Raw genomic sequence first — 23,920 nt, forward strand, 5'->3', positions numbered from 1 at the left:
AAGTACTATTTGGATAAAGACAATAAAAACTCTTGTTCCTTTACAAGGATGACTGCAAGGAGTTTGATCTCTGAGAAGAACAGCAAAGATTTTCTTTCTTCAGCTCTTGAAAATGACTCAGTAAGAGATTTTGATCGCTATATTGTAAATTTGATATCCTGTGGATCTCCTCTTCACCTCACCTGCTGAGTTGCCTGTTATATTACATCTTTCAAGCTTAATACATGATTGATTAAAAAGCTTCGTCTTCTGCTTGCTTTTCTATATCATCATTCTGGGCTTAAATGTTTCATGCTCATTATTATTATCAGCCTGACTCATTGCTGTAGGAGACTTCACTTAAACTGTGTCTGTGTTTTGGTTTAGGTACCAATTGTTGGAATGTGTAAAAAACCCTCTTAATATGGACCACACACCTTTCTGACCTGATGTAGACAGGTTTTTTAAGGATATATCTAAAATATGTGTGGTTCCCCTAAAGACAAAAAGGTTCCCAACACATGAAAATAAGTTAACTTCTACTTTATTGAAATAAACGCACACCTGTAATTTTCCTACATGTCTCTGGGCATGGCTGTTCTCTCTGACACTTTCTGCTCACGTGTCTGCTGGGGTCCTGAAACCTAGGAGTAGTGACTCTGGGTTTTTTTCCTTACACCCAGGTCAAGGCTTGGAGATTCTGGGTGACTTTCTTGCCCTCTTTCTTTGCTATAGGCTCTTTTTTGTGGAAAAACCTGCTCTTCAATCTCTGCTACATTTCAATTTGAATGGGATTTCACCATTTGAATACAGAATTGCCCTCAGCCATGCTGCTCAGCCTTATATGCTGCTGCAAATCACAAAGCTTGTTCTCCAATGTTACTACTAGTTGGCTTTTTCACTTTAGTTCCTGAAAGAATAGCTTTAGGCTGACTTGGATTTTTCAGGTAAAAGTGCTTACTTCTGACAATATCCAGCCCTTTCTGACCAAGAGAGCATGGGAGCAGCAACTGTGAATCAGAAAGCCATGGGAGTGCTCTGCTAATGGCAGGAAGACTGGCTTTTACAGGCAGGGACAGAGGAAGGTGGAAATCCAAATGTATTAACTGTCATCCCTACTCTACATGGCCCTGCTGGAGACTGAAGGCCAGGCCAGCTTCTTCAAATGCTGTGGCAGTGAATATAAGTGTTCAGAGAATTAATTGAAATGCCTTTTGTCCCATGAAGCCTTGGCACATTAGTCAAAGCATTTTCTTTTTCTTATGTATGCAGAAGAGGTAGAACTTTGTAGGCTACTGCATGAAGGTTCATTGCAAGGGATTTCCCCTCTTAATTTCTGTATTCTGCACCTGTGTTTTATTAATTGGAAGAGTGAGAAATGCCTCTAGAAAAAATGAGGAATACTAGGAAAACAGTGCAGCTATGGGGTGAAAACAGCTGCTCACACAGCTGCAGCTACCCTCAAACAGTCATGTGTCTCACAGCACTTGCAGTCAGCAACACTATCATGCACATATCCCTTACCATGAAAGGTGGAAAGCATGAGGTTTGCAATGTGTGATCAACTTCAAACCTCAGTGCTCAGCAGAGATTTGTTTCGACAGCATCACTTGACAATGTTTGAACCTAATGCAACAAATAGGTAAGAGGAAGGCATGCTGCTTCTGTAATGGAAGACTAAAACAGCAGGGGTTTAAGCACCTTTGGATTTTACCTGCAGAGTCATGAAGAGGTTCCCATGACAAAGTAATGCCAAGAGGCAGGGTCCTCTGAGCCCCTTCCATGGGAGTACAGACACAGGGTGGACAAAAAGGACAGCCTCTCCTACTGAAAATTTCAGATGCTCCATCATGCCAGATGCAGAGCTCAGTGACCAGACACAGCAAGGGTAGAAGAAAGGTAAAAGGGCAACATTCTCAGACCTCTCCAGAGTCAAAACTTTACCACCACATCCCTGAACCCTAAAATCTTTTAAAACCTAGGTTCAACCAGGACACACACTGCCAGTCACAAAGCGAAGTTCACATGGGCCACCCTTCCTGTCTAAAACACACTACATGAATCTTGGAACATGTTTTACATATTTATATTTTTGGCACTGAGTGGTTTGCCCTACAATTCTACTCTTTCACTGCGAACTGATGCGTGTCCTCACTCTACCTATCTCCCTGCAGGAACAGTTTTCTGAACTAGATAATGCTCAGGTAGCACAGGGCCTTTAACTAGCAGGTACCTCAGCAGGGCTCCAGTTAGCTTCCTCTCCTCTGGCCTCAAGTCTCTCAGCGCAGCTTTCACACGGACCGTCTTCCCAACAGCGAGCATGGTTATCTGAAATGTTTGTTTGTGCAGAAAGTTCAGAGCCTCGGCATAAACTTGGAAGAGTAATTTCTTGATGAATTAGTTTCTCAGCAAAATCCTCACATCACAACAGGGAGCCAGGAGTATTTGCTGCCAGTTGCTGAAGATGAAGGTACACTCCAGCAGTGTGAGGACCAGGAAAGTCCAACTCCTGAACCTTGTGCTTGCCAAGTCACATAACTTTGTAAAAACTGACAGAAGACTCAACTCCCTGTGGAAATGTTGAAAATATTAATTTTACAGTCTCTTTTTCTATTTTTTGGACATACAGGAATCTTAGTGATTTCACTGAGGATCTGGGGTAAACAAAATTCATTCTACAAGACTGGAAAATGACAATAGTTTAAGCATTGTTTGATGCTATCTTCCTTGCTTTTTTCACCCCATATATTCAAAAAAAATAAAATTAAAAGGGATTATAAGAACTTCAATCAAATAAATTAGTATTTTAGAAAACTCCTCTAATAACATTTGTCTCATAGTTTAAGAGGGTACTTTATAGAAGCATGGTATAGTTGTTCTCATTTTTAGATGTATGCAATTTCGAGGCAAGTCTTCTGCATTTCTTCAAATTACTGACAATGTTCCTTTTCCACTACTTTAATTCATATTTTTGCTCCCAGGGAGCTTTGGCTGCAACTCAGGGAGAGAAAAGGAGAGTTTACGGCCTTTACTAGCCACTCACAATGATTACAAAGAGGCTGTGAGGCTATGCAGGGCGGAAATCAGAAGGTCTAAAGCCCAGCTAGAAATTAATCTGGCTTCAGGAGTCAAAGATAACAAGAAGTGTTTCTATAAGTACTTCAACAGCAAAAGAAAGACCAGGGAGAGCCTCCATCTCCTGCTAGATGCAGGAGGAAACACGGTAACGAGTGACGAGGAAAAGACTGAGGTGCTTAATGCCTTCTTTGCCTCAGTCTTTAATAACAAGACCAGTTGTACTGAGGGAATCCAGCCTTCTCAGCCAGAAGACAGAGACTAAGAGAACGACCCCCCCACAATCCAGGAGGAGATAGTCAGTGACCTACTGCATCACATAGACATACACAAGTCTATGGGACCGGATGGGATACACCCGAGGGTGCTGAAGGAGCTGGCTGGGGTGCTCACCAAGCCGCTTTCCATCATTTACCAGCAGTCCTGGCTGACCGGGGAGGTCCCAACAGATTGGAAATTGGCCAATGTGACGCCCATATATAAGAAGGGTAGGAAGGATGATCCGGGAAATTACAGGCCCATCAGCTTGACTTTGGTGCCCGGGAAGGTCATGAAGCAGCTCATCCTGAGTACCATCATACAACATGTGTGGGAGAACCAGATGATCAGGCCCAGTCAGCATGGGTTTATGAAAGGAAGGTCCTGCTTGACAAACCTGATCTCCCTCTACGACAGGTCGACGTGCTTATTGGATGAGGGAAAAGCTGTGGATGTTGTCTACCTTGACTTTAGTAAGGCCTTTGACACCATTTCCCACAGCATTCTCCTGGTGAAACTGGCTGCTCGTGGCTTGGATGATCACACGCTTTGCTGGGTAAAAAACTGGCTGGATGGCTGGGCCCAAAGAGTTGTGGTGAATGGAGTTAAATCTGGTTGGTGGACGGTCACCAGTGGTGGGGCTCAGTTTTAGGGCCACTCCTGTTTAACATCTTTATTGATGACCTAGACGAGGGGATCGAGTGCACCCTCAGTAAATTCGCAGACAACACCAAGTTGGGTGGGAGTGTTGATCTGCTCGAGGGTAGGGAGGCTCTGCAGAGAGATCTGGACAGGCTGGAGCGATGGGCTAAGGCCAACTGGATGAGCTTCAATAAGGCCAAATGCCGGGTGCTGCACTTTGGCCACAACAACCCCCAGCAGCGCTACAGGCTTGGGGAGGAGTGGCTGGAGAGCTGCCAGTCAGAGAGGGACCTGGCGGTGTTGATTGACAGCCGGCTGAACATGAGCCAGCAGTGTGCCCAGGTGGCCAAGAAGGCCAATGGCATCCTGGCTTGTATCAGAAATAGCGTGGCCAGCAGGGACAGGGAAGTGATCTTACCCCTGTACTCGGCACTGGTGAGGCCACACCTCGATTAACATGTTCAGTTTTGGGCCCCTCACTCCAAAAAGGACATTGAATTACTCGAGTGTGTCCAGAGAAGGGCAACGAAGCTGGTGAAGGGTCTGGAGCACATGTCGTACGAGGAGCGGCTGAGGGAACTGGGGTTGTTTAGTCTGGAGAAGAGGAGGCTGAGGGGAGACCTCATCGCCCTCTACAACTACCTGAAAGGAGGTTGCAGAGAGCTGGGGATGAGTCTATTTAACCAAGTAACAAGCGATAGCACAAGAGGTAATGGCCTCAAGTTGCTCTAGGGAAGGTTTAGACTGGATATTAGGAAGCATTTCTTTACAGAACGGGTTGTTAGGCGTTGGAATGGGCTGCCCAGGGAGGTGGTGGAGTCCCCATCCCTGGAGGTGTTTAAGAGTCAGGCTGACATAGTGCTGAGGGATATGGCGTAGTTGAGAACGGTCAGTGTTAGGTTAACGGTTGGACTGGATGATCTTCAAGGTCTTTTCCAACCCAGATGATTCTGCGATTCTACTTTGCAGACTTCTTTCCTGCCCATGACCACATCTTCTTCTTTACAGTTAATGGATTTTCAGAGGCACAGAGGTCAGGTGTTTTCTTTACTATTCAATTAGGTAGATAAATCCTTATTACTTGAATGACTCTCTGAAGAACAACCGGTAGATAAATCATGTACAATTTTCCCAGACTTTATAACAGCCCTCATCTAGAATACATACATACATTTTTAAAGGAACATTGATTACATTATCCACACCAAGTGCTAAAATAAGTTTTGTTTGATTTTAATGGAGTAAGAAAAATATTTGTAAAAACCACCTGAAAATTTAATCTGAGATTACATGAAAATAGTAAGAATTATACCTAACAGTACCACTTAGGATGAAAGCAAAGCTGCCTGTTAAAAATCTGACCACCAATCGAAGCTTGTAATTTCAGCCTTCATCAATTGCCTTCTTGAGTGACTCATCAAATCAGCAGTACCTAAAAAGTCAATACTGAGCAACCAGGTAAACCAATAAATACTCCTTTCAGTCACACAATTGCTACCACTCTTGAGAACACAGTAAAGCGTTTTATTGTTTATACTCATTTTCATTTACACATAGGAGGAACAATCAATGCAGTTCTATCACAGCAGGTGGACCATATCCTGAAACTCTGACTGCTGAATATGCGTAGACCTGTCTTAAGGTCTGATCTGAAAAAAAAAAAATAAAAATAGGGGGGAAGTAGGGAGGAGAGTAATTTCACTAACATCAGTTAATTCATGATTCATGGGTATTTATTTTGCAGGTGATATAGCTCTTCTGAAAGAGCAAACTGCTTCACTTCTTTACAAAGAACACTAAATAATGTAATTAGAGAATTCTAAATTTTGCAGTGGTTCATGCGGTAAGGGTGTGCAACTGACACAAAATGGAAAACATGGTTACAACATCAAACTGCTACTTCTATTCCCAGCTGGTTTATGGAAAAGGTCACTGGACTTCTTGATTTCTGCTCTTGAGTTATGGAGTAGAAGCAAGAAGTATTTACTTTATAAAGGCAACTATGAGGACAGACTATAGATATGCAGTGCAGTTGAAAAGGTCTACAACTCGTTTCTATAGCATTTGTATTTGCTATCGTTTTGAAATACAAATATAAAACTTTTGCACACTGTCACTTCTCACACATGTTCAGCTGAAGGAGTCATTTACAGACTTTACTGTGATGCTCCTATTTTAAACGCTGCTTTTTTTCTCCTCTTGGCCTCATAAGTGAAGGGAGCAACTCTTTCCACTGAAAGAAATTACAGGTGTGCAGAAGTACAACTATGCTACCAACACAGACAGAGACAACTGTGCTCTTGTGCACACCCCTACAACCGGCCGGAGAACAAATTAAGAAGTTAAGCCTGCAAAATAAATGGAGTTTACTCTCAAACTTTTTCTTCAGTCCAGATGAATTATAGACCTTGATTCGAGGCTGCCCTCTTTTTTTGCAACTGATCTGCGTGACTATTGGTACAGCATCTCTGCCAGAGTCATTACACTGAAATGCAGAGCTGAGCAGTTTGGTGGCAGTATGTATTGACGTTTTTGCAGCATCATGAGTCTGGCAACTGGGCTTGGGGAAGTTTCAAGCAGTGGGTCTTTACAATAGCAACTTGATTCTGCAGACAAAAAGCAAAAGATTGGCAGAATTATTAAAGTATCACAATAAAGGCAAGTATGTATTCTGCAGAACGTGGCGCTGAGGTTAGCTATTAGCTGACCGCCACTTTTGACAGAGGCACAGAAAGGCACAGCTTTTCCGCGTGTGAAGAAAAAACCACAGAGGCGTCGAGTCTCTCACAGAAGCTAAAAGGCAGCTTTCCTCGCAGGATGCCGGCTCCCAATCCGCTCCGCTCCCAGTACGAGCAGCCGGAGCCATACGGCGGCCAGAAAGTAGGCTGAACTTTACAAGCAGCCTTCATCTGGGGCCTGTCCTACCTTCCTCCCTTTCCAAAAAAAACCCCAAAAAACCGAACCCAAAACAACCCGACGCTGGCACCAGGGCTGCATCCGACTCCCTGCAAAGGGTTGCACCCCCGGCTGCCCAGCGATGCCTCCAGCTGCCGACGGGGGCCGGGAGGCGGTACCGGGGAACACCGCCGTGCCGGGGGGGGGCTGCCCTGCCCTGCCCTGCCCGGCCCTGCCCCGCCGGTCCCCGGGGAGCTCCGCAGGCGGGCTGGAGAGCAAGTGCCGTTTAGCACTAATTGGTCTAAACACGGGCATTAAGCATGCGAAATGGCGGCAGATTGGTTTAATAGGTGGAATAAAAAGCAGATTGCCGTGAGTCACTCCGTGCGAGGAGGGGGGGGGGACGGGACACGACACACACACACACACACACACACACACACACACACACGCACTGTGAAATGTCAGGAGCGCGCAGCATCGCCACTGTTCGCCGCCACTTGCAAAGGGGCTGAACACCAGCCAGGGGAGTGCCGTGCCGGCCCGACCCACGGCTGGGCTGGGCTCGGCTCGAAGGGAGCCTTGCACGGCGCTCCTGCCTCCCTCCCGCGGGGCTCGCCCCCACCCCTCCGAGCGGGCTAGAAAGCAGCCGGTCCTGCCCGAGACGAGATGGAAGAGCTGTTTGTGGGGTCGTACCTCCTCCCCCCATTCCCGATCCCCGCCCCCCCCCCCCCCCCCCCCCCGGCCTTCCCGCCCCGAGCATCGGCCGCTCGCCGCGGGGGGGGGGCGGGGGGAGGGTGCGCAGGGAGCGCACCTACCTGTGGCGTCGGGCACGGGCGTGCAATGGGGGCAGCCCCGGAGAAACACATCGCGTTCAAAATTTTCAGCTTGTGCATCGGAAACGTATGAGTTTGTGGAAAGCTTGTTTGAAGTCTTCGTTAGACATAGTATAGATGATGGGGTTGATGAGGGAGTTGAGATATCCAAGCCACGTGAAAAAGTCAAAGATGGCCATGTGGAACCAGCAAGCGTCCTTGCAAATAGGCAACACCAGGCTGATGATGAAAAAGGGCAGCCAACAGACGATGAAGGCTCCTAAAATAATCCCTAAAGTCTTTGTAGCTTTCCGCTCTCTAGCAGCCGTGAGCTTCTTCTTCTCCAGCAGGGCGTCCGAGACCTTCACCTTCACCTGGTTCATGTACACAGGAGAGCCCGTTTCGCTGGATCCCTCGGGGGCCTTGGAGTTTATGGACGTGACGGAGGAGGACGACCCCGGGGAGTCTGTGATTAACTGAGCCCGCGTTAGTCTTTTGCCGGCTTTCTTTGGCGTCTGCTTCAAAATCCGCGATCTGGCTTCCACGTAGATCCTCCCGTAGAGGGCTATTAGCAGCAGAGTGGGGAAGTAGAAGGCTCCCACCGTGGAGTACACGGTGTAGAGGACGTGGTCCGTGTTCACCACACAGTGAGAGACTTCCTCGGCCTTCACCTGCCGCCAAAACAAAGGGGGCATGGAGATGCAGATGGAGAAAACCCATACCAGAGCGATCATGCCCGCTGCCCGCTTGGGAGTCCGTTTCGTGGAGTACTCGACGGCGTCGGTGATCGCCCAGTAGCGGTCCAGGGCGATGACACAGAGGTGCAGGATAGACGCCGTGCAACAGGTGATGTCCGAGGACAGCCAGATATCGCAGACGATCTGGCCCAGCGTCCACTTGCCGGTCACAGTGTACATGGTGCTGATGGGCATGACGAGGATGGAGACGAGGAGGTCGGTGACGGCCAGCGAGGCGATGAGATAGTTGGCCGGCGTGTGGAGTTTCCTCGTCTGGTAGACTGTGGCGATGACAAAGGCGTTGGAGAGCACCGTGGCCAGGGTGACGAGCGCCAGGACGACGGCGAGCACGATCTTCCCAGAGAGGGGGGTGGCGTCTTGGTAGTTCCCTTCCTCGGCGCTGCAGTTTCGGCCGTGGTAAGAGTCGTTCCCGGGGAGCAGCGGCGCCTGGCAGGGGCCGGCCGGCTCCATACCTCCGCGGCCGCCGCCCCCGCAGACGGCGGGGCTCGGCGCGGCACGGCGGGGCCGCTACCCCGGCAGGACCCCGTCGGCGCCGGGGGAGGGCTGCAGCATCCCCGCGCCGGCACCACCTCCCGCCCGCCCGCCCGCCCTTCCGGGAGCGCCGAGCGGGCTCCGCGGAGCCTCACTCCCCGCAGGCGAGGGAGCCGGGCAAACCGGGGACCAGGCGTGCCCGCCCGCCCCGCCAGCTCATCGCTCCGCCACCTCCCCGCGGAGCGCGGCGAGCCCCGGGCATGGGGCTCCCGCCCCGGCCGCCCCTAGGCGCAGCCCCGCCGCCCGCGGCTCCGCTCCGCGTCTCGACGGGCGCAGCGGCAGCGGCGGCGCCGCATGCCCGCGGGCGGCGGCCTGGCCCCCCGGGCTGCGGGCGCGACGGCGCGGCCGCGGCGGCTGCGAGGGCAGTGGAGCCGCCCCGCCGGGCCCGGCCTTCACACGCAGCCCGCCGCAGCAAGTTTGCAGCCGCCGCCGCGGGTGCGGGAGGAGCAGAAGGAGGAGGAAGAGGAGGGTCTGCGGGAGGCAGGGGGGGAGACCACCTCCCATCGCGCCCTGCCGCGGGCCATGCTGTCGGGGCCCGGCCTCGGCCCAAGCGCCGGCAGCCGCGGGCAGGGGCCGGTGTGAGAGAGCGACGAGCAGCCGCCGCCCCTTATATAGCGGGCGGCGCGGCGCGGCTCCGCCGGCACCGAGCAACCGGTGCCGCTCCCGGGCGGGCCGCCTGCCCGCCCGCCCGCCCGCGGAGGAGGAGCCGCCGCCTCCCTCGGCCCTCCCTCTCGCAGCCCCCCGCCGTCCCACGGCGGGGCCCGGCCCCGCGCACCGCCCTACTGCCGGCCCCCCGCCCCTGCCCCGCCGGCGTCGGGAGGAGCCCGAGCTCACCCCCCGCCCCAGCCCCGCCGCAGCGCGGAGGGGGAGCGGCCTCCGAGCCCTCCCCGCAGCCCGACGGGGCGTGCCACGACGCTGGGGGACGCGGTTCCCCCCCGGCCCTTCGCCTGCCCCATCCCTTTTCGCACCGCGCCCGCTGGGCGGCGGGGGGGGGCGGTGCCCCGCTCCCCACGGAGCCCGCTGGCCCCGCCGCCCCGTCCCACGCCGCGTGGCAGGTGCCGCTCGGTGCCGGCGCTGGGCGTGCGGGGACGGGCAGGGGCGAGCAGAACGGGGCGGGACGCGGCCGGGCCGGGCGGCAGCGCGGGGCCGCCCGGCTGCCGGGGCTCTGCACCGCGGCGCGGCGGGTCCCGCTGCTGCGGAGGATGCGCGTCCCACCGGATCACATCGCCTGCTTTACACTCAAACTTTTCGCAATCCAGCGCCTCCTGGGCTCAGGCTTTCTCACCCTTTTTTTCATATTTTTTTTTTTCCCTGGTGTGCTTGGAAACGCACACCCGTGACTGAACAGCCCTGACGTGCCCTTCAGCGCTCAGGAGGCGGGGGCAGGAGGTGCACCGGGAGCACACGTTTGTCTAGGTCCTGAAACTCCTACCGGCGTTTGTTCTCCGCAGCCGCAGGAAAGTTTTGCACACAAAGGGTCTTTTTGCTGGGTTAGGGTAATTCCAAACTCAGTGAAATGTCTGTGGTCCAGCCCTCGAGTAAATCTCCCAAAGATGTCACGACAAACCCTGTAAAGAAGAGGCAAGGGTTTAAGTATGCGGGCATGTCTGTGCACTCCTGCACTTACTGATACCTGCCTAAGCTCTCTGCGAATTCAGCCCTCCCCTCTTGGGTATCTCCTCCTTGCTGGTTTCCTCTAGTGGCAGGAAGGCAAATTGTTTCCCTGTGCCCCCCCGCCCCCCCCCGCCCCGCATCCCATCCTTCCCGGGCCATGCTCAGTACCACGCAGGGGTAGGCACTGCATTGTTCTGCCCGGGAGATCTTGGTTATGGGCGGGTTGAGAAACCTCAGTTCCCTGTTGGTCATCCTTGAGCAAGAGGCACTGGCTCACCTGAGAGGATGCAGATAGAGGAAGGACAGCAAGAGGAGGCTGGAGAGGATCCATCGTGGAGCGGAGGGGTGAGGAAACTACAGGAAGAGAAGCGTTGAACTGAGGAAGAGCTGGGGCTGCACAGCAGCGTGGGAAAGCCAGAACCCTGCAGGGACAACCCTTTCCCTCTCTATTTCAGTACTGGGCAAGGTGCCCTGATCTTGGGATGTGCCAAGCACCCACAGGTCCCCTGAGATCAAAAAAGCCGTGACAATTCTTGAGATTCTGTAAAATCGTCTCAGGTCAGCTCTTTAGTTAGGCTCTCTCGAAAAGTGAGGTAGGGAGAGGATTGCCTTGTATTAATCAAAGTGTGGTAGTCAAGGTTTGCCTACATTCACCAAATGGATAGGAAGATAAAATGTCGGTAAGTCTTTCTGTTTTCCCAAAAGGGCTTGGGATTGGGTTTGGTTTGTTTCTATGCCTTTATTTTGTGGTGCCTCCTTCTGCTCAGTGGAGCCTGGTAATTGGTTGGAGCCTCTAGGCTTTACTGCATTAAAAATAATATTATGGAGCTATCTACATTCTTCTGGTCTTTTTGATGGGCAGAGATTTTATAATCCTGGTTTCTAATACAGTGTGCTGTAGCTTCCAGTTCTGCTCTACATTTCTGGCTTAATTTAGTTGTGCTTAAGTTGGCAGCTGCCCTCGAGCCTCCGTAGCTCAACATTCTTCCCAAATAGGGCTACGTATCTGAAACTGATTTAAATTTAAAACACCAGTAATAACAAGAGGAAAACCTAGTCCTTCATTCAGTTTTGGAACAGCTTTCCTCTTGTGGAAAGGCTCTTCTGATAAAATTATAGAGCCTCCAAGGGTAATGTTCTAGCCCTAGCCACTGCCATCAGCCATGTCGTATAATGCAGACAAGTAGTATATGAATGGGCAATGAGTTCTGGCCACCCTACTAATGTCACTGTTTACCCTTATAAAATGTTTGTGTTCTATGCACAGCTTTTGCTGTTGCTCTCCATTAATTCTGGGTTATTATTCATCAGTAATCGTCATTCATTGCTTCCCTCTTTGTCTTGGCAAGAAGATGCTTTTCTCTTCTGTTGTCTTCTGTTTGTCCTCACTTGTTTCTTACTCAGTTGTGTAGTACTGCTGCCAGTGGTCAGGAAAACATTCACCCAGGCCATGCTGGGTCTAGCTGTGGTGACTTCACTTGACTTCCCAAAAGTGTCCTCCTGGGCAGGTTCAGTAAGTATTCCCCACGCTTTGCTCCGGGGCTTCAGTCTTGGGTTAGGAATAGCTGCAGCAAGAAAATGAAGCCAGCTTCCTAATAGTGCTCCATGTCATAGGCCTGGCGCTGTTTATCACTGCTGGTGGGGCATGCAGAAGTCATGTCCTTACACATGGAACTGCAGCTCTCTTTAGCCTGTGCATGCTGGTTCCCAGGATTTGTGTAAGAGCAAGAAGTGTTCAGGTTTTAAAAAATTGCTCTTCCTTTCTGCCCAGCCAGGCTGCACATAGCCCTGTGCCACAGCTGGGCTCCCACGGACCCAGACTTGATGAAAGCAGGAACCAGGTTCTAACTAGATCATCAATAAGTACTGGAGTCTTGATGTGCCAGTCAGAAACTTACTGTGAATCATATGCATTATCACATGAACAATCATATCTCACTGCTGTGCTGTCACCCTGAAGCTTGCATTTCACTGTTTACCTTCCCCTCTCCTAACTGGATCTGAAAAGATGCTTATGGGAAGAGATCCTATTTCCTGATGTTTCGCCTCCTGTGCAGAAGCAGGCATAAAATTAATTTCTGCTGACGTAAGACTGTTAATACTTCTTATATCCAGATTTTGATGTACTAAAATACCCTAACATAGAAACCGCAGTGAAAACTGAGCCTATTACTGGTTTATTGCATCACAAACTGCCCACGTATGGCATAAATGTCATCAATGACTTACAAATAAATTAGAGAGAGAAGACAGATACATAGAAACAAGCCTAAGTACCGGAAAGGAAGAGTTCTCATCCTACAGTCACATCTGTCCTGGCCACAGATAAAGTTGTGTGGGTTTTGGCTTTTCGATCTTTTAGGTATACTTGAACACAGGGCTCAGTGCGTGATATAAAATTCACCTCTGCCCTTGACTCAGGTGGTAAGTTGTGTGTAATGTCATCTGTAGCCTCCTGCACTGTGATAAGATTCTTCCTCATATTTTAAATAATGAAATTCTGAGTCCTTCTGTTAGCAAAGATAGCCTTCACTATGTAAATCAACACAGTGGTATTTTGTTGAGTTTGCCAACAGACAAATAACGCTAATGTATGTGTGAAGTTTCTCAATGTTAACTTTGAAATATAGCTGAGGCCATTTAAATGCCAACACTTTTAAGTCACTAGTCAAAATAAAAACACCCAGCTTGAGTTACTGAAATTTAATTATAAGGAACAGCTGGGCCTGGTTTTGATTTTGACTCTAAGGACCCAGAAAAAAAACCAAGCACATGGGCTCAATAGGCACACATATACACCGACTTTCTCAACCCACGGGAATAAAGCCAGATCAAGTTATCTCCTTATTCTTCATACTGGTCAGGCACAGTTGCTTCAAAATGCACTCAGATACCCTCTGAAGAATATTCAATTACTCTTCAAGTAAACAACTAAGGTCAAGCAAAAAGAAACTCCAGTCCTCACTTACACTGTCTCTACCATTTCATCTCCAGACACTGCACCCATCCTGACACATTTCAGTTCATGGAGGCAGCAGTTGAGGTTGGTGACTGTTCCACATTCATCTACAAGGAGTTTAATGATGTTCCTGGAGATGCTCCACAGGAAACCGCTTCAATTCTGCCCCATCTCCTCTCCTTCCACACTGCCCATTATTCTCCTGCTTCCTTACAAAGCAGAAGAAATGACTGCTTATGTGAAAAGGGCTGTCGCCTGCTCATTATTGTGGTTTCCGTCTGAGGCTGCTGGAGCCTCTAATTCACACTAAAATCAGTGCAAATGCCAGTTTTGCTGCCAGAGGGTCTGGCTGAACTATCATCCCTACAGTTCAGGCTGTTTCCAGTTGTACACCTAAAGGGGTTTTAGCCCACCAGGACCTGTCTACAATGAAATACACGCAGATCCATTGGGGAATGAACCATAGGAAATAGCCGTGACAGTACAACTTAAAGGTACAGCTCTCTACCAGGACTGAAAGTCAATGGCATAACCTTTAACTCCTGCCTGTCACATAAGAGAAAAAAAAAAAAAAAAGAACCTGTTCAGCATGAAGGGAAAGGACCCTGTGTTCAGACTCTGTAGGGATTCAGATTTAAAAAGTCTCATGTTCTGTGCTCAGACTTGGCAGGAGATAAATCTTTCAGATATGGACCTATATCAGGTTTAAAGCTTTGGCGCACTTCAGTATATTCAAGTCTTTCTTTCCACTTTAGAGGATGAAATCTGTAAGGGTTTCCTTTCGGCATCCAGAGTTGATTTCAGACAGGTCCTAAATATCAAGTTTTCAGAAATGAAACACTGAATTTTTTGTTTAAAAAAAAGTCTGCACACATTTTAAAGTAACAAGCTACTAATGCAGAAAACTTGATGGAAACTTGTGAAATGAAGTGACAGTAAATTGCTGAAAATTAAGAATCAAATCTTTTCCTTGTGAAATCAGCATGTCAACACTGATTTAAGGGAAGCTACAAAGATTTCTTCCTACTAAAGATCTGGTTCTTCTGTATGGCTAATTAATATTTATCTGGGAAAGAAGGTAACATATGCTAAGCCCGCTGCCACTATTTATAAGCATGCTCTAGTCTTTTTTGTTCCCGGAGGTAATCAGAAGCTAGGAGCTTTTGCTGGCATGCAGATTTGGGTTGCTAATTTAATAAAAGGCATTATCCATTAATTTGAGTCTTTTTAGGGTGTCAGTGTTTACTAGTTGACAGTTTCTTCTGCAGTATGAGAATTGCAAAATTCAGTTGTCTATTCTGCTTAGCAAGAGGCTTAGAGAGAGATGCTTACAACATGCTGGAACTCAGAAAAGGAAGACATTTTGAAGGACACAAGGGTCTTGTAGGCCTACTTTTGTCAGCAGAGTAGGGCCACAAGACTAAAGCAGTTGCAAATGGCTATGGCATTGTCCAAATGCCAGAGTTTTGCAAGATCCCCCTTTGAGGGATTGGGATTATGTGCAGTTACTCTCAGAAGCACTTTGCAATGTAGTGCACAGCTAAAGATCTCATTCTGGTGACAAATGAGAGTTTCTGTAAACCAATTAAATCCAACATAATCTGGTTTTGGAGTGAGGCTGTTATGAAACTGTTAGTCTAGATGCTGCAAAGTGTGAAATCCACTCTACCAAAGAACAATTGAGCCAGCAAAGGCCGTCAGTATCACCACTGCTCTATGTGTAGCTCTTTCTTTGAGGGAGAAAACAAAGACTCTGAGAAGCAGAAGTCTCAGAAGAAGTAGGTAAATAAAACTTACTTTTAAGCTTCTGCCAAATATGAGCCAGTGATACTTCCCACTGGCTGGAAGCAGAACTGTATCTCATCTGACTGAGAAAAGTAACCAAGTAAAACTACAGGGCCAGATCAGCAGCTTGGATCAGCATCGATCCAATGATTTAAGGAAGCTGTAGTCAATGCCATCAAAAGATGTACCCTGTTACTATTTTCCAATCTTTTCATTATCAAAGATTGTTTAACTGACAGGTGTCATAGAAACCTGTAAAACTGCATTTCTTCATGTCCAGTATATATGTGTGTTTATTGGGGAAGGGAATACTTAACTATAAAACATAGATGTGATCTCTATTTAGAAAGGTACATTTTATTTTTATTACAGGAAGAAGTCAGTCTTAAAGGACTCAGGTCTCAGGTAGAACATGCCCAGATAGAGGTTTTGAGCTGGTCTTTAAAATACCTTGCTTCTGGGTGTAGCCCTTAAAATGTTAATGAATTTTTAAAAATTGAGACATGGTCTTGTCCTCATTTGCAAGATCATGTCTGTGTTTGTGGAAGCAGAATCAGATAATTTTATCTTGTGGCTTTTAAATTTCTATTGTTAATTTCATGGGTTTCCCTTTTCTTCCTTGGGAAAATCTTGTTACACCCCTTCCCCAATGCTTACTCTCCTCATAGTCCTGTCCAGGAGGTCTGCAAAGGCAGGTTGAGTGTACAGTTCACCCATTTAAGAGCAAGCCAAGGCTTCCAAACCGAAGTAGTCTTCTTACCAAGTGTAAGAAAAATATGCATCCATTATTTAAAAAAAAAAAAAAAAAAGCAACCTGCAGCTCTTTCTGAGTTTTCCTTGCTTTCTCATCACTCTCAAACATTCTTCGGACTTGGCCGAGATCTGCCCCCACATCCCCTTAGGTCATGACTTTTCATCCCAGTCATGAGCTTTCTCACCCTCACTTCCAATTTGCCTTCTCCATGTCTTGCCTCTGCAGCTGGGTACACCTCTGTATGGGAGCCCAGCCTTCAGTTCCCTGATGCTGCTCACACTCTTGTCACTGGGAAGGAGGAGGGAGAGCATATCTGTCCAAGACTCACAGCCTCTCTCATGTTTAAAACAGAGCACTAAATCATGGGAGATTTCTACACTCCAAAACCCTAAGCCCCATTTAAGATGCTGGAAAAACCTCAGGTGAAGTTATCTCACTGCTCAAGCTGCCTCTGCTTAAGAGTGGAGCTAGGGAGGTTTAGTAGCTAAAACTACTGGCCTGGTTTCTGTCATGTTTCGGTACTTTTTTTCTAGCCTTGGAAGCTGCACTATACCTACCCAAATGCTACCACACGTTTCCATAGCCTGCTGTTGTGGCCATGACCCCGTTCTCTCTTCATCCTTTCTTTGTGCATCCCTTCCCTTATCTCATTCCCCCACTAATACCTCACTAACAAGAAAATTTTCTTTACATGACTTTCAAATCCTTTGGTAGTTTATCCACTTCTCATCACATATTCAGGCCAATTACTGCCTCCCACTAGCCTCTGATGCTGGCCCCTCCCAGACTCTTATTTAATTTCAATCAGACATCTTCATGCCTTCCCAGGCTTGAGGGTAGCTTCCTGTAACTGGCACAGATATCCTCATTATCTTACCTAAAAATCCTCCTTTGCTGTGATGCCTACAAAACACGTTTGACAAGAGTCAGGTTGTTGATTAAGCTATGACTGCTACCTATTATTCTTCCTGGCAGTATTTTGTTTGCCAATGTTCTCCCTCCTGTGTGCCTCTGCTAGTGCTAATCTTAGACTGCAGTTCTTTAAAACAGAGACTACATATTTGCTCTAAGTGCTTGCCGAGCCTTGAAAATAGCTTTGAGTGTCCTGATCCTGGGCTTTGAGGGGCTTGCTATAAACTGCTTTTGTATCAATAGTAACTATTAAATTAACAACATATTCTCTTGTGCTGTTTTTCATCTGTACAGTTCAGAAATCACTTTGTCAGTGATCCAAGAATGATACGAGGCATACCCTTAGCAACATATGACATATCCACATAAACTGACATGATCAGTGCAGCAGAGATCAAAATAAGATCAGCCAGAACCTACAAAATGTAAAACTTCCTCAATTTCTGTTTGAGGAAAACTGTAATGTTTTTCTATTTTTGAAAGATAAGAACTGTCCCTTATTTCCCTTACGCATCTAGCCAAATAAAAGAAAGTAAAAGAGCAGACTATTAAAATGTAATGCGCACCTGGTTGTTTGCTTTTATTGCAACTCTGAATTCTGAGCTGTAGAGATAAAATGGGGAAAAAACCCCAAACCTGCTAGCAAAGATGTTCCCAAAGACTGGAGGTTTGGGAAGTAGAGAGCGTGATTACCTACTGCATCTGCTCCTTACCTGTCCTAAGAGATCAAGTTCTTCAAAGTTTCCCCAGATGAGAATTTCTTGCTTAAACTTTGATTATAAGAACTGGGGGTTTCATTTTAAGAGATCCTGCCTAACCTCTGCCTAAAGCGTATACACTTAAAGTAAAGTTTTAGGCACCTGGTCATGGCAGACAGGATCTCTATTCTCAGCGTCTTCCTTCTCTCCTTTTGCTATAGTGCAAATATTGGTATTTTTTCTAGGAAATCTCTTTCATTAGGGGTATGTTTCTGGCCTCAGTGAGGCAGACTTTCTTACTAGCTTAGTACTATATGTAACATGAGAAGCTGATTTACTCTTGTCTTCCACTGTGCTGGCCTATCAATGGCCTTTTGATCAGTGGCGGCAAACCCCGTAATGTAGGTTGCTTTTCTACTTGATTCAATATGAATCTGGTAAGATTTCAGCAGCGCTCTCATTTCCTACACCAGGGACACTTTGTAAAGTCCTGCAAAAAGAATTTTTAGTTTTATGTTCTCAGAGAGACCTGTAAGATTTCAGTAGTTCCCTTTTCAAAAACCAGTGTTTTGGTAGCATAGTTCAGTCTTTGCCATTTTGGTTGCCATTAAGTACACAAAGTCCTCTGAGACATTGACCTCTGCGGAGCCATGAAACATGGGTCAGTCAGATGTTGACAGCCTAATACTGTCTGACTGAAACAGTATGAGGAGAGATATTCCTGGGAGCTGATGGTGGTGTGCATTCCCTTTCTTGGATTTGTTACATGAAAATTATTAGAGCACGTTTAGATATTCTTTCCTTCATGGATAGTGTCCTTTAAGCTTGTTTTGGAGATTTTAAGCATACTTTAAAATCATCTGCTGTCTTCTCAGTACTTCACTCCCTTTTCTGGACCCAATTCTGCTGTTGTTAAAAGGGTCAGACTGCTGCTTTTTCATAGAATTATAGAATCAATTAGACTGGAAAAGACCCTTAAGATCATCAAGTCCAACGGTTAACTGTTTTCAGCCCCTCTGACTTTCATTGACGTGTCAGCAGTTTCCATTGACTTGCCTATCAGATTTACCAAACACCAGAGAAATGAAGAAACAAATTACTTGGATGTGTAATCATAAGCATGTTTAATGTGAAAAGGGAGGACTGGATGAAACAGCTCTTAGGGCTCTTTTGGTGAAGTTTCTACATTTTGTTATATTTGAAGCTATGGGGCACAATTTTACTCTCTGTAATTTAAAGAACACTTGGTGGGAACAGCCAGATGAAGGAAAGCAATATGGGAATTTGAGGATATTTATTCAACTGTTTTAGATAATTTAAGTCTTTGCATCATCACAATATTGGATTATACAAGCAGTAGCTTCACTAAATTATACAATATTCAGATGGAGGTGATTTGCAAATGGATGTATCTCTGTAGCAAAAGTTTGTGTGGGTTACTTTGAAAGCCAGAAAAGTGAAAGTATAGAAAATGAACAACAAATTATCTCAGGGACCAAAAACCAATTTTGACAAAATAAGGACCAAACCCCGCTATCATTTAAGTAATATAAGTATGTAGCTTTACAGTTTAATTCCACCTACACTACTTACATACTGGATAGCATTTTTCGAATATTTGAAGCTAGTTAAAGAATTTCAGTATCCACCTATTGCAAGCAGAAAAAAGTTTGAGATAATGGCAGTATCTTGACAGACAATTTTTTTAAGCTGGAATAAAATTGAACTTGGCACAACGTGGGATGAGATTGTTAGGAACTGATATAACCAATGTGGAAAAAAAAAAAGAGGACTAATACTGGAGGTCATACAGAACTAAGCTAGTGGAAATTTTGCTTGGAGAGGTTTGGATAAAGACAGTGTCCTTGACCAACACATCTAACATTTATCTATCACCATAATTCATACACAGGAGAAAGTAAATGGTTAGGTACTCCTGTAATACCATCCTTCCCTATTTATCCACTGTCAAAGATGAGAGAGTCAAGGGGCTGCTGGGGATGTAAGTTTCTTCACTCTGATAATACAAAGGTCACCATAATTAAATGTTGTCATAACAATATAGCAGAAATCAAATGCTAAGTCAACATGGTTCTTCAAGGAGGGAATCCCTCTCTTGATTATAAAATATTCAAAGATCAATGCAGGCAATATTAATAAAGTAAGCATTAAATGTAATTTTTTGAGAAGTGAACAATCATAGGGGCAAAGAGTCCTGGGAAAATCAATATAATGCTAACATAGTCGGATGATAGGACAGAATGGCAGACTGAGTGTATCTACAAGCTGTTCTAAGAAATAAGAGCTGTCTATATACAGAAACAACATAAAAGTTGGGGAAATACATCTACCTGTCTAAGGCTTCTTGCACCCTATGGTCAAGTAACAGATTTTTAAAAACCCAAGGAGTATCAGTGGTTTCTACCATAACCACAGTCCACACAATTTCACCGGCCCTACTCTGACTCAAGAGTTTGTGACTGGAGTGAGAATCAGGCCATAGAGGAGGGAGACAGGCAATATATTTTATCACCCAGCTGTGATACCTGCAAGAAAAGCAGACAAATCCTCAGGGATTCAAGAGGGAGGTCTTCAGCAGGTTATACATTTGAATGCTGACGCATCCCAACTCATTTTCCCACATCCCTTTTTAATCTACTCCACTGGTAAATTGCTTCCTCTGATAAAATTTTTCATCTTCTTTTTAACATGAACTTGGATGCCTTCAGTGTTCAACAGTTGGTCCTTCCATGCTTTTGTCTGTTCAGTTAAAGAGTAATGATCTCCTGATCTCCTTCTATGACAGGGCGACCCACTTATTGGATGAGGGAAAGGCTGTAGACGTTGTCTACCTTGACTTCAGTAGGGCCTTTGACACCGTTTCCCACAGCATTCTCCTGGCAAAACTGGCTGCTCGTGGCTTGGATGGGCACACGCTTCGCTGGGTAAAAAACTGGCTGGATGGCCGGGCCCAAATATGGAGTTAATAGAGTTAAATCCAGTTGGCGGCCGGTCACAAGTGGTGTCCCCCAGGGCTCGGTTTTAGGGCCACTCCTATTTAACAACTTTATTGATGATCTAGACGAGGGGATTGAGTGCACCCTCAGTAAGTTCGCAGACAACACCAAGTTGGGTGGGAGTGTTGATCTGCTCGAGGGTAGGGAGGCTCTGCAGAGAGACCTGGACAGGCTGGAGCGATGGGCTAAGGCCAACTGGATGAGCTTCAATAAGGCCAAATGCCGGGTTCTGCACTTTGGCCACAACAACCCCCAGCAGCGCTACAGGCTTGGGGAGGAGTGGCTGGAGAGCTGCCAGTCAGAGAGGGACCTGGGGGTGTTGATTGACAGCCGGCTGAACATGAGTTCTGCCAATATAGTTCTCTATAGTGTGCAATCAAATAGCCTGCAGTCACGCTTCCTTTTTAATCACTTTCCACAGGTAAAACAGACTTGCTGTCTCCGACTCTTTGTATCCCCATTCCTACTTTTTGTGATATTTGACTTCTCAGTCTCATTAGTTCTTCCTATACCATTTTCCTAAGTTGTCTCCGTTATAGTACTTGAAATTAGTGTAAGAAGACTGAAAGGTATAGATAGATACCAGATATATGAAGTACACATACATCATTATATATAGATGTAATAGATACTGATACATATATAATAGAATTATATGTATGATAGTACATATACATGTATATGGATATATGTGCATGTGTGATATATATAAATACATGTGAAAGGCAATCACAGGAAGGAAGAACTGATAATGATGATTCATGATCATGGTGGTTAATATAAGAAGTAATGGGAAATTGCAGCCAGGAAGTCTCTTACAGCATATTCGGAAACCTTTTTAGTTTACCTTGACAATAGTGAAGCTCTTAAGCTGTCTTACTTCTAGAAGAAAAAGAAAACAAAACTAGTATAAAATCAGAGCTGCACCTTTTGTTTCAAAATATACGTAACATAGCTGTTTACTAGTAAATTGCACATGTACTCTACCTTTTTATAAACTAATCAGTGGAATCAAGGTAGGGGGCAATTTCAAAGAGAAGCTGCATCTGCCTCTGCTGTGTTGGCGAGACAAAGCCACAGGCTGACCTGACTTAGTGCTGGCACAGGTCTGCTCCTTGGAGAAGGTCGGGCTGGATGATTTCCAGAGGACCCGTCTCCAGCCTGCATTTCTGTTTCTTTGCATTAATGCAGCAGGACTTCTGGACATAGCCAAGAGGGATTAATAAATAGTAATGACTGCATTTTGGAAAGGTAGCTTTAGCTATCAAGGCAATGGAGATTTTGTCGGCCTTGATACAGACTTTCCACTTTAAGTATTGTATATGGGTGGGAGTGGGGAGAATCACCATTTGGGTTAAAATCCCAGCAGGATTTGGATTCTGCCTTGTCGTGCCACTGGCCAGCACCATATGTTAACAAAATAAGGGTGATCTGATTCTGGCAGCATGCAGTTTGGCTTTCAGAATGAATTGCTGTAAAATCACGGGAATTAGAGAAAATAGGGATCGGACTAATGAAGTAAGAGGTATGAGGGATTGCCAGGAATGTGGCAGAGCCCTGCTGAGAACAGGAAACAGCAGTATTTCACTGGTCCAAGTGCAGTTAAAGGGGGATATGATGTGGTAGAAAGCAAAATTGATGGACTAAAGCAAATCTAGATTATTGATCAAGGCAGAGTCTTGCTTTAGTGCATATGAAAGCAAAGTGTTACAATTCTGTTACTATTATTATTGTTCCTATTAGTTATCCAATACAACTCAATAAAGATTGCTTTTGTGCTAGGCAAACCCTCTGGATCCTATGATCTTCGTAAGAATTTTCATTTAACAGGAACACTCTGTGGCTTCTTTTCTAACTTTTTTTTTTTTTTCCCCCATGCTAATAGAGTATTTGTATGACAGGACAGCTCTTACTAATCTAAGGATTTAATAAGAGGTTCAATTGCAGAGGCATTTTTCTGAAAAGCAGAAGGATATTTATTTGCTCCTCAAATAGCCATGAGGAATGTTAAATGAAGAGGTTTGTAGTTGGAGATTAATATTGGGTTTAAAGGACACCTGACCACTTCAGTACAAGTGGTTTTGTAACAATCAGAGCGATGAAATAAAGAATAGGGAATGACTTCATTTGTTGCAGACAAGTCAGAAATTCAAGTCTTCGGTAAGCTTGGAAATTAGCCTGTAGTAACACAATTGAGTTCAGTTCCTCTCTGATAACCACCTTTCTGATGGTGATGTGACTGTATGGTGCAAAATGCATTTCTGTGGTATGGGAGTCTCAGTGAAATCCCAAACCTGTTCACCCTGTCTGGTCCCTCATTAGTGAGAATAAAAGACTCACAATCTCTCTCTGATAAGAGGAATTTGGGGGTCAACATTCAGCCGTCAATATATGCAGAGAGCCTGGTCTGTGCTGATGAGTGCTGTTAAAAATCATTGCAGCCTATGCCAGGGCTGGATAAAGGATTTGGTGCTACACGTGTCTCTGCTGCAGCCAAAAGCAGGGAGGCTGCCACAGCCTAGTTGCCTCTGCAACTAAATATTTGCAGCATACATTAGATTTTCCCTATAAAAATCTCTTTTGTCAGAATGGTATAAAGGATCTAATGTAAATGAGAATCAAACCCATATTGTACACTACAGTAATGCTAATTTGTTACAAAAGGAAGCGCTGTTATTCAACACTGTGTTAATGAAATGGTGAGACATATCCATCTTGAAAGCACTGTGGGGGAAAGATGCTGAAGCAGTTGATTAGGAAACAAGGAAATTGGAAAGATATATTTTTTATAAACTAATGTTAAATATGACAGTAGGCTTTGGCTGCAGCTCTACGAAATTCAGATTTACTCCTCATTAACGAAAAGGATATACTCTTTATTTGTTGTCACCTAAGTTGACACCAGAAGAGTCATTTAATGAATCATAATCGGGTTTTCCTATGTCTAAACTGGAAAGGAAAAACTGCAGAACCGCACTAGTGTGGACCATAGAAACATAATATTCTGCAAATTCTTAAGATTTTGTTTTGCTTGCCAGTTGTCATTCTGTTTTCCGTTGCTTTTGCAATGCCAGCTGCAAATTCAAGCCTTATTTTTATTTAATGTAATACTTTTATGTGGCAATGTTATGTAGTCAGAACTATGCCTGTAAGACCAGTCAAAAGTAGGAAGTCATATTGCACAGCACTTGAGATTTATCTAGACGATAATAGCACAGTTACTTGTAA

General features: G+C 45.9%; 1 protein-coding gene across 1 annotated transcript; it reads right to left on the reverse strand.

Annotated features, from left to right (window-relative positions):
- Positions 1–5,457: 5,457 nt before the first annotated feature.
- Positions 5,458–9,190, reverse strand: HTR1B (5-hydroxytryptamine receptor 1B). Its single transcript, XM_074861906.1, has 2 exons — positions 7,668–9,190; positions 5,458–6,560 (listed from the first exon to the last, which is right to left on the reverse strand). The coding sequence occupies exon 1, from the start codon at positions 8,870–8,872 to the stop codon at positions 7,733–7,735; it is 1,140 nt and encodes a 379-aa protein (XP_074718007.1). The 5' UTR covers positions 8,873–9,190; the 3' UTR covers positions 5,458–6,560; positions 7,668–7,732.
- Positions 9,191–23,920: the final 14,730 nt, after the last annotated feature.

The sequence above is a fragment of the Strix uralensis genome, chromosome 3, assembly GCF_047716275.1.
Source record: "Strix uralensis isolate ZFMK-TIS-50842 chromosome 3, bStrUra1, whole genome shotgun sequence".
In the NCBI taxonomy this organism is placed as follows: Eukaryota; Metazoa; Chordata; class Aves; order Strigiformes; family Strigidae; genus Strix; species Strix uralensis.